Genomic DNA, 12,627 nt, shown 5'->3' with positions numbered 1-12,627 from the left:
AAAAAAAAACTGCACATAATTACAGCTGAATAAGTATGTATACATTTACCGAGCTTTTTGTTTGTAAAAGTGTAAAAAACATCTATGCGCGTGTCCATTCTTACGCTTCTGATTAAGAATACATAACATTGCCGAATAAGTGTATAATACAAAACTGCCTTATATAAGTTTCCAAAGTTTCGTAAATGTATAGTAGTATAGGTATTGTATTATCTGTTATGTATACATATATATGGAGCCGACTGTACATAACTTGTGTTTATTTTCTTTTAGTGTTAATTTACTTGAATTGCAGGAGATTTTTTTCATATTAATCTCAAAAGACCGCACAGTTATACACTAAGAGAAAGTTTAAGAACACTAAGGATCAAAGAGCCACTGACGTCATAACTTTGGCCTCCTCGATGAAGTCGTCCTCGGACATGGTGCCCTCCTTCATCATCTTGACGGCGGCGTCGCGCGTGCCGAACAGCTTGCCGCGCCGCACCACGCCGAACTGCCCCGCGCCCAGCTCCTCGTGCAGCACCAGCTCGTTGGGGTCGATCTCCCACTTGTCTGCACAAACACACACACAAACGTTACAACTACTACAACTAGTCAACTGTCTGTCCTGCCATTATTGTTAATAAGCAACAGATCCATTTAACCCTTAAATGCATGATAATGCATTTATACATCAGTCTTTTTTTCCTTACATCCTTTTTCATATAAGAAAAAGATGGATTTGAAGGTGGAGACGCATAGGAAGGGGAAATGTCCTCTTTATGTGCGTGTCCTCCGTCGATTAAGGGTAGGCAACGCATCTGCAATTGCGGATGTCTATGGGCAACGGTCGCTTTCCATTTTGGTGGAATCAGGTGACCGTTTGCTCGTTTGCCTACTTATATTAAAGAAAGTAGTGTACCGTGCGAGAGGCCGGCGGTGGCGGGCGGGCGGTCGCAGGGTGTGGCCTTGAGGCGCGAGCAGAGGCCGCCGCTGTTGTGCTTGTGGTAGTTGATGAGGTCGGGGATGCTGGCGCAGCAGTGCTTGTCCGACAGGTAGTACTCGCCGCTCTCCTTCTGCTTTATGTGGTAGTGCTTCGTCTGCGGGTGGATACTGCACACAACACGTACAAATATTATTCAAGTGCAAAAACAACATGAAATAGTATTGGCATAACTACATTACAGTCATTATACATACATATTTCCGTACTATTTAACTTTTTGTAATAAATTAGATAAGTAACTAAAATGAAGGCATTACTTGTAGTTGAGTTCTATTAAAATGACGAATAACAGACCAATCTCAACAATATTTCCTGTATAAAACGCTGTATTAATTACACAGTCTTGTTAATACATATTTACACTAATATTATAAAGAGGAAAGATTTTTTTGTATATATTGAAATAACTCAAAAACTACTGGGCCGATTTTAAAAATTCTTTTACCATTAAAATGCTACGTTATCAGTGAGTACTATAGACAATCATAATGTGAGCCAGTGAAGTATATAAATTAAATTTTTCAATAGAATTTGATTACACATTTTAGTACAATTTCAACATCATATTAAATCTCAAGCAAATTAAATATTAATAATACTCACACTTTGGTATATAGCGAGAGTGTGTACATTCCTTTTGTCGAGGAGTTTCGTACAACGAAACATCCCTCCTTGTCCTCCTGCTTCAGCAACGACTCCGCGTGTTGCCGAGACATCTCTCCCACGTACCATCTGCAAAACATTTATTTCAATAAATATCCACCAATTACCTTGAACACTAAAATAAAGAAAATTCATACTTACTCATATTTCTGTAACCCTATCGTTTCTTTCTCTTTGACGTAATTACTAGGAATGTAACCTACCGACCTGTAATCAAACAAAAATTACTAAAAACCAGTTTTAATGGTAAAGAGGGAAAAAATTATAAACTATATTTGCATAATGAAAACGTTCCACAAATTAAAAATGCCTCCGATGTCCAAATCTGATGTCTTCTAAAATAAGTTTGTACTCTTGAGTTTCTTTCTATTCTATTTCTTGTTTATGGGTCTCCCACAGCAGATTGGGCAAGCGTGGAGTTTTGTGGTTTTATTCTAATTTGGAAGAAACTGTAGAGTTTCTTTAAGTTTGGTCAAATATTGACAATAGTTTCTGTTGTTCTGTTGTTGTTGTTGTTTCAATTGTCAATATTTGACCAAACTTAAAGAAACTCAAGAATAACTTTTTTTAGAAGACTTCAAATTTAATATTTAGTCTATATTTGGCGAATTGTTTTTAATGAAAGTTGATATCTTTTCAGTAACATAAATCTACATAGAAACAGAATCCCAGTTTGTTTATGAGATCATCGTAAATTAATTACCGACTATCCATTAATTCCTCGCCTGCATAACACCCAAAAACTTATGTAAATAGTTTGCGAGACAAAATGGGCGTTTGAAATTATAAATTACATTACCCGATTAAGAACACATTTAATTTAATGTCTATGATAATTATGTCATTGCTATAATAATCATAGATTTTTAATTCCTTTTAGGATAAAAGTTTATTTTTAAAGTTAGATTTGGATAAAAAATTGACACAATAAATAAAACACACGAAGGCAGTTGTTATTCAATGTCTGAAGAACCCTTTAATATAACGACATAGCAAGCGGAAGAGCGACTTCCGATACGCCCTGCGAGCCATATTGTTTTGTATGTGCGGTTATTTAAATCTTTGTCATATTAAATCATACTTATCATACTCATACTAATATTTTAAATGCGAAAGTTTAGATAGATGGATGGATGGATGTTTGTTTGAGTTTGTAGCCTAAAGGGCTCAACGAATTTCGATGAAATTTGGCATAGATGTAGAGCATAGTCTGGAAGAACACATATGCTACTCACTTTTGTTTTTTTTTAATCCATGCGGACGGAGTCGCGGGCGAAAGCTAGTTCGCTATAAAGAAATTTCAAGTGTTCTAAACTTCATCATCAAATTTGCATACAAATATATTTTGTAATAATTTGTGTAATACAAAAATAAACATTTTAAAATGATTGTACTAACCCATGTTCGTCTTTAACTTTCCACCAATGCTCCTGAGAGTCATCGACCACCTCGTACTCGGCGCCCTACAACGAGACGGCCTTCAGTACCAATTGCAATAAAACTTACTAATCCGTTGCGAAAGTAATAATGCTCCTATTGGACATTACCTTCTCCAGTGAAAGGTCGCCGGCTTCGATGGCTTTAAACGGATATAACGCCACCACTACTTTGGTCTTCTGTTTCTCCTGAAACCAAATACATTATTAGTTGTTGATTTTAAATCAATGTTATAGCAAACTAGCTGTTCCCGTATGGCATTTTTATTCTCAATTGCAAATGTACAGATGACAACCATGGCAAGATAGCTTCCTTGATGTTGGCAGCTTGTTTTTAATGGTCCCTTTAGAACATTAAGGCTTTTTTCCAATTCATTTACCCACTAAGTTTGGTAGCTTAAAAATATATAGCCTAAAGCGTGACGTAAGTGTAGGGCTTTTTATTACAAAAAGAATTATTCAAAAATATGCTATCATTGCTGATATCTTAGGCAACAAAGAAGTGTGTATTTACGCTTTATTATAATAGTATAGAAAACCACAGATACTAGAGTTTTAATTGGTTGTCGACATGATTAAAATACAAATCCACAGTGAAGTGTCTCTTTCATTTATTCACTATAGGAAAATTGAATAAAGTTTTATTTTAATTTTGTAGCTCACCTTTGGTTTGGAAGAAGGCGTGCCGGGCGGGGGCGCGCCTCCCCCGGGCATCGTGACTGCCGCAGTCACCGCTGAAAAAAAATCAATTTAAAAATACAGAACTAATATATTCTTAACGTGGGAATCCACTGTCAAAAATTATTATTCCCTTTTTTAATTGTTCATCAATTGTAATCCACGGTCAAATGTGAATGTGTTATGTAATATGTCAAATAATGTATAAAACGGTTGTAGAATCATGTAAAATGAGGAAGACTTTAAAATACTAGACTTATTTCTTGGACAAGATATATCTGAAATACTATACTGGAAAGAAATTTTGAGCTATATCTCATTTATATTTTTAAAGAGACTATGGACACGAGCTGCATAATTGTTTAACTTTAAATACAATATTTACATAAAGCAATACTTTAATTATTATTAATGTTTATCTGTTTACGAAGGCAACGTTTTTGTTTATTGCGGGGAATCCCTGTAACATCTAAGAATTTAGGTTATTTTTCTCAGCTGGTTTTTATCAATACTAACATGTCGATGTTTACGATTACGATTACACTTAAATCTTTTAAATGTATGCAATAAAAAGGTAAGTAGGATATTACTTTGAATCATTTTTTAACATCTTGTATATTTATTAACAATTTTTAATACATTTCTAGGTCCTGTTTGAACCTGTCATAATTAACTTTGCTATATTATCAAGAAATAACATTGTAAATATATTTAAACAAGTGGCGTATTGAATAAGGTAATAATATAAAAGACAAAATAATACGTAAGTAATCAAGTTAAGAAGAGGTTATCCTTGCAACAGCGTGCTGTTGGCAAAAATGTATTTAACTAAGTTGTGTAATGATAAGGTCCTTTAAAGGCAACTGTGTCTCGAATTTTATATTATTCTTTCACTTTATGCATGTGCAAATGTTGTAGAGCAAGGATTCTTGTTTTTAGTTTAAAAAAATAGTAAACATAACTAAATCTTCAGCAAGTTGTATTTTTATTCGCAATGGCAAAAGTTTGCAATTTTTGCATTACAGCATAGACATAGTAAACAGTTAATAAAGTCGAAATATAAAATAGAATTAAAAAGTAACCGATACAAAATTAACAAAAGTACAATAACAACAACATAAACAAATCAGGAATATCTCACACTGCAAGAACATCATTGCAATCACAAACACTGAACGACAGAAACAGGATATCACTGCAAATATGTCGCAATTCACCGAAAAGAACAATTTTTAAACACAAACACCGTATCACTTTACACAAACCGATTGCATTGCGTACACCTGATCGAGAGACAAGAAAGTGAGTGCAGCGAGTGAACGCAACCGGTGTCGACGAGGCCATTGCCTAAAAAAAGGTCAGCCAAATTAGCTGAAGTATTACCCTCTAACGCGGGCAGGAAGGAGGATAGCGAGAGGCAAGGTATCTTGGACTTCTTCTTGGTGACCATGGTGTCGTCGACTTTGGTCTGCAACATGTGTGGTTAGGAACGGACGTCCGTCGCGGCGCCGCACCGTCGACTGCCGACTGTCGAGCGCCTCGCGACGTGTCAATGTACCGTTGCAGTACGAGTAAGGCGCGCTACATAATGCCTGCACTAACTTCATTTTACAACACCCCTTATTTGTGTCAAATCGATCAAGTACATTAATTTAATACTGTATTGCTTAAGTTCCATAAAGTAGTTTTTTTTTTCAGGAGACTACAACTTTTGTTCTTTAAAATATTACCGCAGTCTTTTTAATCATTTTTGTTCATTCCTATTCACAAAACCTCATCAACATCAACTTTTTCTTCCATTTAGTGCAGAATGTTTAAATGGGACATGTACGTAAATATTAATCACTAATTTATATACTTGTTATGCAGGTGAGAATTTATCGCTAAATTAGCGTCGTTTGTCTACATCAATTAAAATAAATTCAAGGATAAGGCGCTGTGTACAACTTTAAGTTGTATATCAGAATCCGAACGTATTAAACATAGAGAACGCGCCTTTACATATTGAGAGACGAAACAGCGAGGGTATTAAAGATGGTCGCACGCGGCCTACATTCACCGTTCGATGCTTACGCGCAGGCGTATCTTACATCTCACTTTACAAGCCCTAAACACCAAAAGAGCGAAGAAGACGAAAGTTATACGTCATCAGACTGACATGAATAGAGCCTTGCAATGTTTTAAGCAGAGACCTAACACAGTAACAATAGGGACGAGTTTCCTATGACGAAATTATTGATAACTCTACATTGACACGGTTACCGAATAGTACATTTATTAATTTGCAACTGTTACTTTTAAGATGATAAAAGTGAGATCCCAAATTCACTTTTATAAGGAACTAACAGAATTGTTGTGGTTTAATGACGAAGCCTAAACTTTCATTTATAAAAAAAATATTTAAACCACTGCGTATCCGCAAAAGATATTTTTCTATAGAAGTTAAATTTTAAAACTTTTGTAATTACATAATGTTATCAGAGGCAATTAATTTTTACGGCCGACATAACATCGGCAATCGCCACTTAACATGAGTTAAGCGCCACTCATAAATATGTAATTAATTATTCTCCGGCAAAGTTTTTGAGGTTGTTAGGCGAAGAGTAGATCGTCTTACATTCTAAAAATCCACAATGTCTAACACAGGAACAAACAAGTCATAAATAATAATTAGACTTTAGTTATATGTGTAACACGCATAAAAAGGCATAACATTTAATTAAAATAGTAAGTGATATAAGAAAAGTAATTAGTCCATTCAATTCTACGTAAAGAAAGCCGTGGCCTTAATTGATTTTGAAAAAAAAAAATCAAGTGAATGCATATGTAAAAAAGTAGTGTATCGTTTTACAAATTAAGACTTAAGCGTGTCAAGGTGATCGCATAGTACACCTACACGAATTATTTTGATAAACTTAAGCCTAGCTTCTAAGGCACAGTGATCCGGAGTCCGATTTTAACTCTCATGAGTGGATTCAAATCCTTAATGTAACGTTATGTAACCTGGATTTTGACTTATACAAAATACTTTCAAAATTTATTACAACACTTACTAATTACTAGGTTCGTATTTAGCGGAATCTTGAATTGTATAACAAGAAACGTCCGACATTTCCTTGCATATTTTACACGTTTGATTATTCAGTCAATTTTCAAGAATACGGTAGAACAGCCCTTTTACAATAATTGTTTACATGATTTACTGTCGCACTTACAATCTTTAATTGGTTACTAAGAAAACCCTTGATAGATTTTCTCATTCTGAATCTATACTGAGCGTGACCACTTAAAACTGAACAGTTACAGAGTTGCATAATTTGATATTAGACAGTATTCGATACTTACGTGTGGTATCGTTGATCGGTAGAATGAGGTCGTGTCGCGTGTCGGGCGGCTCAGGCGGCTCCGGCAGCGGCCAGAAGGTGGTGAGCGAGCAGCCGGGCGCCGCGCGGCGCTCGTCCTGGCAGCAGCCCCAGCGGCGCGCGCACCACGTCGCCGGGTGGTAGCGCGCGCGGCGGGAATTCGACACGCAAACTACAACATACATGTTATTAAAATATTGTTCCCCAAATATATACTTACTATCGCCCGCGACTCCGTTCGCGTGGAATTAAAAAACAAAAGCCTATGTGTTCTTTTATACTATCCTCTACATTTATAGAACTCCGTTCGCCGTTTAGGCTGCAACCTCTAACATATTCATCCATCTAAGCTTTCGCAAAGTTTTCAAAAACACCCTCGCTGTGTGTAAAGCCAACTTTACTTTGAAAACTAACTGAATTCAGTTGTTTACTTGCTAGAGGAAGTCCCAGAAAATAATTTGTATTGATTGTCGACTAGTCAGTAATCAAGTGGTTGCATTGCATATTAAATTTTACCTTCAGCGTTTCCGCTAGTCATGTTTTGGTACTAATGTCACGTACTATACGCTTATAAGACGTTTTAACGTTTTTATTTTAAAGGAGAATTACTTTGTCTTTTCTTTTAAAAGTATAATAATTATTTCACAGAAGACAGCTGTTATGTTTATCAAGTTATCATCTGTTTTTCTCATGGGTTCTTATATTTAATAGTTTCTATGCATTGTTCTCACCTGCGGATTCTACGTTTTTAATTGCATTGTTTTTATAAAAGTTTCCGATGCGACAGCGACAGACATTATTTAAAATGTTAACGCCATAATAATGTTATCATAACGGGTTAAAAAACAAAAAAAAGGGAAAGGTCGAATACATTCTTGTCAAAAGCAAAAACTATCGTAACCTTTTCAACTTAGACTTGAGTAAAATTTAAACCGCTCTTTACCCTAACATACGAAGGCCCTTACCCTAAACAGATTTACAGTAATGTGGGGTGGAGTCACGCACTACCGAAGGCGATTACTATCTGAATGAGAAGGTCGAATCCTTTTAAATGAGGACAAAAATTTGAAATATTCTGTTCAACACACAAAAGATAAAGTACATGAGATACGATTCCTACGCAAAAAGTTTTACCTTAAGGTACATTTTATACACTTTTTATATGAAACTAGCTTTCGCCCGCGACTCCATTCGCGTGGAATTTAAAAAAAAAACAAAAGTGAGTAGCGTATGTGTCCTTCCAAACTATCCTCTACATTCATACCAAATTTCATAGATCCGTTCAGCTCTTTTGACTACAAACTCTAACAAACATCCATCCATCCATCCATCCATCTAAACTTTCGCATTTATAATATTAGTATGATGTACCTTAAGGTAAAACTACAAATAGTTTAGTATAGCCCTACACATACATGTAGCTACGTTCGCTTTACATTTCAAACCTCGCAATGTGCTTGACTAACTGTATTAAATAAAAGTCATACTATTTCTATTGAAATTATATACTTCGTACTAAAAGAGTAAATTCATTTCAAATTGAAACGTTTGCCAGAGTAACAAAACGTACAAAAAGTCTAAGCCGGTAACAAAGGTGTGACACGATACTATGTTAATCTTTTTGTTAGCCAGAATCCTTTCATTCGAGGACGCTGTAGGTGCTACAAACACTTCTACCAGCACGGACAATGTACGTTTAAAAACACTTTTTAGGTTAACCGTCATTTTTTCCTGTTCTTGTTAGAAATTCATATTTAAAACTCCCGCCACTCAGATTAAATAGTTACTGAGTACTGTTCTGAGTACTGACATTAATTGTTATAAATAAGATGTACTAAATTAAGTCATGATTAACGCAGTGGATGAATAATATTAAGAACAAAAAGTTAACCGGGGTTACTAGAGATGGAACGGTACAAAATTAACTTCCGAATGATGACTCATCCCATCCAACTTTCGTTGCTTCTCGACAAGAGAGAAAGGAAAATAAATCAAATCAAAGATTCCTATTAGTAAGCTTCTTAATTAGTCACGTTAATTTGTAATGCTTGTGACTTAATATAAATAACACAAGGGTATATACAAACAAATAATTTCAAATCAAGTTATGTTAAAATGAAAAAAGGATACTAAATAAACATAGGTAAATTAAATCTCAGTAATATAACTAAGCAAACGCCTGCACTGTGATTATAGCAAAAATTCTTTAATCATAATTTTATTGCTTGCTTTCAAAAGAGCATAATTAATTTGAAGCAATTTTGTTTATTATATAGTATCTTCAATTAAGTTTAAGAAGAATCATAGTTAATGATACCCGGGTACAAAATCTTATAGTGCGTTCAATTTTTTTGGGAGACAGGCTACTTGTAGAATTAACTACTTCATTATGTTGGCAGTTAGGTTCATTTTACAGCAGCTAACCTACTCACTCGGTTGGCGATGTTAAAGCTTAACATACTATTCGTTCTTTGATTATTATCAAACATACTTACCAGTTCTTATAGCGTGAATCCAACGCAATCTCTCACTATGGTCACCGGCAACAAGGTACAAAGTGTAATCTGTGTTGTTCTCCGTATACGATACCTGAACAAAACCACAACTATATAAATGAATGTATAATCTTGTAGACATCCTTATTAACGTGTTTAATTACGATTTATTTTACATGTTGAAGAAATTAAAACAATGTGTCTGACCGTACCTGAAAGGGGTACCTATACAAGGGGCTTTTGTCGCCTTCCTCGTCTGGTATTTGTTTGCTGACTTCGCCCAACTGAGCGAGCTCCACGGTATGAATGGTACCCGTAGGAATGCGACCGCGTTCTTTCCGCCTCTACAAAAAAACGAATAAATTATTATTGTAACACGGACACATACCTCGAGCATATGTAAAACTCTGGATAACATCGCTTATGCAACTTGTTTACTATATTTGAGTACACCATTTTAACTCCTACATTGTCATAGTGAAAACAACTATGATATTAACATCACGCTTAACTATCATATTAAAAATTACTGCCTGAAATTAACTATATTCTTATCTATAGTTATAATTAACGTCTAATAAGTTTTGTTAAATATTAAGTAAAAAAACCGGCATTCCTCAACACAATAATCTGTTGTTATTTGAATTTTGTTTATGCACTATTTGTTAATACATATGACTTTCGGAGGATCTAAAATTTTCTATGCGTTGAAAAGTACTTATGGCAGATTGATGCAACATTATCCAATTTTGTATTCGAAAATCTATTCTGTCTTTATTTAATAAAAAGACTAATTTATCATTTAGAAGTATTAATCTATTTCAAAACATCACTAAATAACTGAAGCGCCCAAAACTAAGAAATTCACCTAAAATGTAAAACGGTTCTTAATGCAGGTATTGGGGTTAAATGAAATAAATTAAGCAAGGTGCAGTACACCGTATCATGGCAGGGAGCCAACGAGCAAGGAAATACTCCGGGGGATCCAGCGTTGCTTTCGACAACTTATCGACTGGCACGACTAGTGACGTAACAAAATTATCCTTACCACAGACTTCGATTATAAATTCGTATAACACGATTTATAAAGTAACCTAGTTACAAATGTAAATAAAAGCCTTATTATTACAAAAAATATCTAATCTATACTAATATTATAAAGAGGAAAGATTTGTATTTTTGTATGCATTGAAATAACTAAAACTACTGATTAGATTTAAAAAACGTCATCAGTGAGTAACACATATTTTTAATTCCACGCAAACGTAGTTACAAGGGCTAATAACAAATAAAAGCATGTACCTATGTAAGTTTGTTGTTTAGACTGGCACCTATCAATAATTCTTTGAAGTCAGGTGTTGAACTTGGGATAAACACAACCAGCTGTCCTTGTCGTTAAAGGTATTTTATCGTTTAAAACAATTTTTATGGCATCCGGAGTGTAATATTAGGCGCTTCGCTAACCAATTACTGATATCTTTAGTTCTTGGAAGTAACAATTTAAATATAAACTAGAACTTAAACATCTGCTTTTTCTAGAATGAAAAGGTAACAAACAATGTGGATATTTTTATGAACGGCTTACGAAACCCGTCGAAAAATTAGCAACATATTCCTTAAACATAATCTCCCCCTAAAATGGGGGTTTTAAAACCATAAGTTAAACGTGGATTCTGTGATTTGCGCTAAGATTTTGTAAAAAAGTGAATGTTAAGAATGTCCACTGAAATCAAGATCTATTTTACATCGTTTATGCCTTTCGGAAGGCCCTTATGCAAAAGCTATTATTGAAAAAAAATCATTGTGTTAGTTTTTTAAAAATAATTAGAACGTTATTTTTTACAAAAATTATCTGAAAAAAGATTTCCCTTGTATAAGTAGAACACGTTAAAAATATGCCAAGCTTTGCCGTAAGTACAGCGACTCATTAGCTGTAGAGAATGAGTCATTCACGGCGCGAGGTTTCACGAGGTACTTTTTACTGAGCTTTACAACATGACCGCATTTTTTTTACTATCCGTTACTCATATAATTCTCAACATCTTATTGCAGTTTTAAACAAATGAATTACGTATGTCAAATAATAGTGAGAATTTAAAGAGAGTTTTATTTTAAAAAAATGCTCTCAGACGCATGAAAGCAGAAAACAAGCAGATTTCAGTACATGATGTCTAAGATAACATGTTCTCTAATCAAAAACTTGTTCAAAATAATTCAAGCTCGAGATTCGAAAACCATGTTGTCGAAAAAAAAGCTAAAAGCGATGTTAAAACGAAAATGTTAAAATCAAGTATGATTTTTGAATAAATGAGCACGCCATATGTTTTTACAAACAATACATTCGACTAAAAGCAACGTGTCACATTCGTTTTCAAGATAGATATAAAAGTTCCCACGTAAAAATTAAAGGCTGAAATTTATTTTTATGAACGCAGCGATAAATTACAGGTTACTTTCGGAAACAGTGACAATGCAAAAGCGTTTCACGCTACAGTTGGCGCTAATTGGGTTCGTTGCAACGCGGCACTAACAAAAATCGGAATGTGAAAATTCTCCGAGCTCGTGTAACCACCTCATACCTCCTTCGTATACATTCCACCTCTTCCCCTATGTTACAAATGACACAATACATATCTCCTTCGGACATTCGAGTATTTATTTTAACGCAGAACTTTTTGTGAACGACTTGCTTTAATTTGTTCCGAGATTCGAATTGTACATCATATACATACTTTTAAAACAAAATTGATTTTCTTGTATTTCGGTCCAATAATTTTCATGGATCCTCCGAAAAAAAATCCTAGAGCATAAGTTGTCGTCACGAACTTAGAATTTGTTACTGACAAATGCAGTCTCTAAAGATAATTTTATGGAAAAACTAAATCATTTTAGTGAGAGTGAATTTTTGGGATTTTGCAACCAAACGTGAGTTTAGCATGATTCTAACACATTGATACGACGCAGAAACAAGTCGGGGAAACCAATCTCATTTCTTCAGCAGCTCT

At 34.6% G+C, this 12,627-nt stretch overlaps 1 protein-coding gene across 1 annotated transcript in view; it reads right to left on the bottom strand.

Moving 5' to 3' along the window:
• LOC106100644 (tyrosine-protein kinase Btk29A) overlaps positions 1-12,627 on the bottom strand; it is a 21,258-nt gene that overhangs the window by 2,663 nt on the left and 5,968 nt on the right. Inside the window, 10 exon segments of the mRNA XM_013279589.1 lie at positions 341-555; positions 905-1,095; positions 1,592-1,720; positions 1,793-1,858; positions 3,050-3,114; positions 3,199-3,276; positions 3,751-3,821; positions 7,111-7,299; positions 9,623-9,716; positions 9,835-9,966. Of these exon segments, the coding sequence (XP_013135043.1) occupies positions 341-555; positions 905-1,095; positions 1,592-1,720; positions 1,793-1,858; positions 3,050-3,114; positions 3,199-3,276; positions 3,751-3,821; positions 7,111-7,299; positions 9,623-9,716; positions 9,835-9,966 (1,230 nt within the window).

The sequence above is a fragment of the Papilio polytes genome, unplaced genomic scaffold (assembly GCF_000836215.1).
Source record: "Papilio polytes unplaced genomic scaffold, Ppol_1.0 DF824047.1, whole genome shotgun sequence".
Classification (NCBI taxonomy): domain Eukaryota; kingdom Metazoa; phylum Arthropoda; class Insecta; order Lepidoptera; family Papilionidae; genus Papilio; species Papilio polytes.
This window is presented reverse-complemented; position numbering and strand designations above follow the sequence as displayed.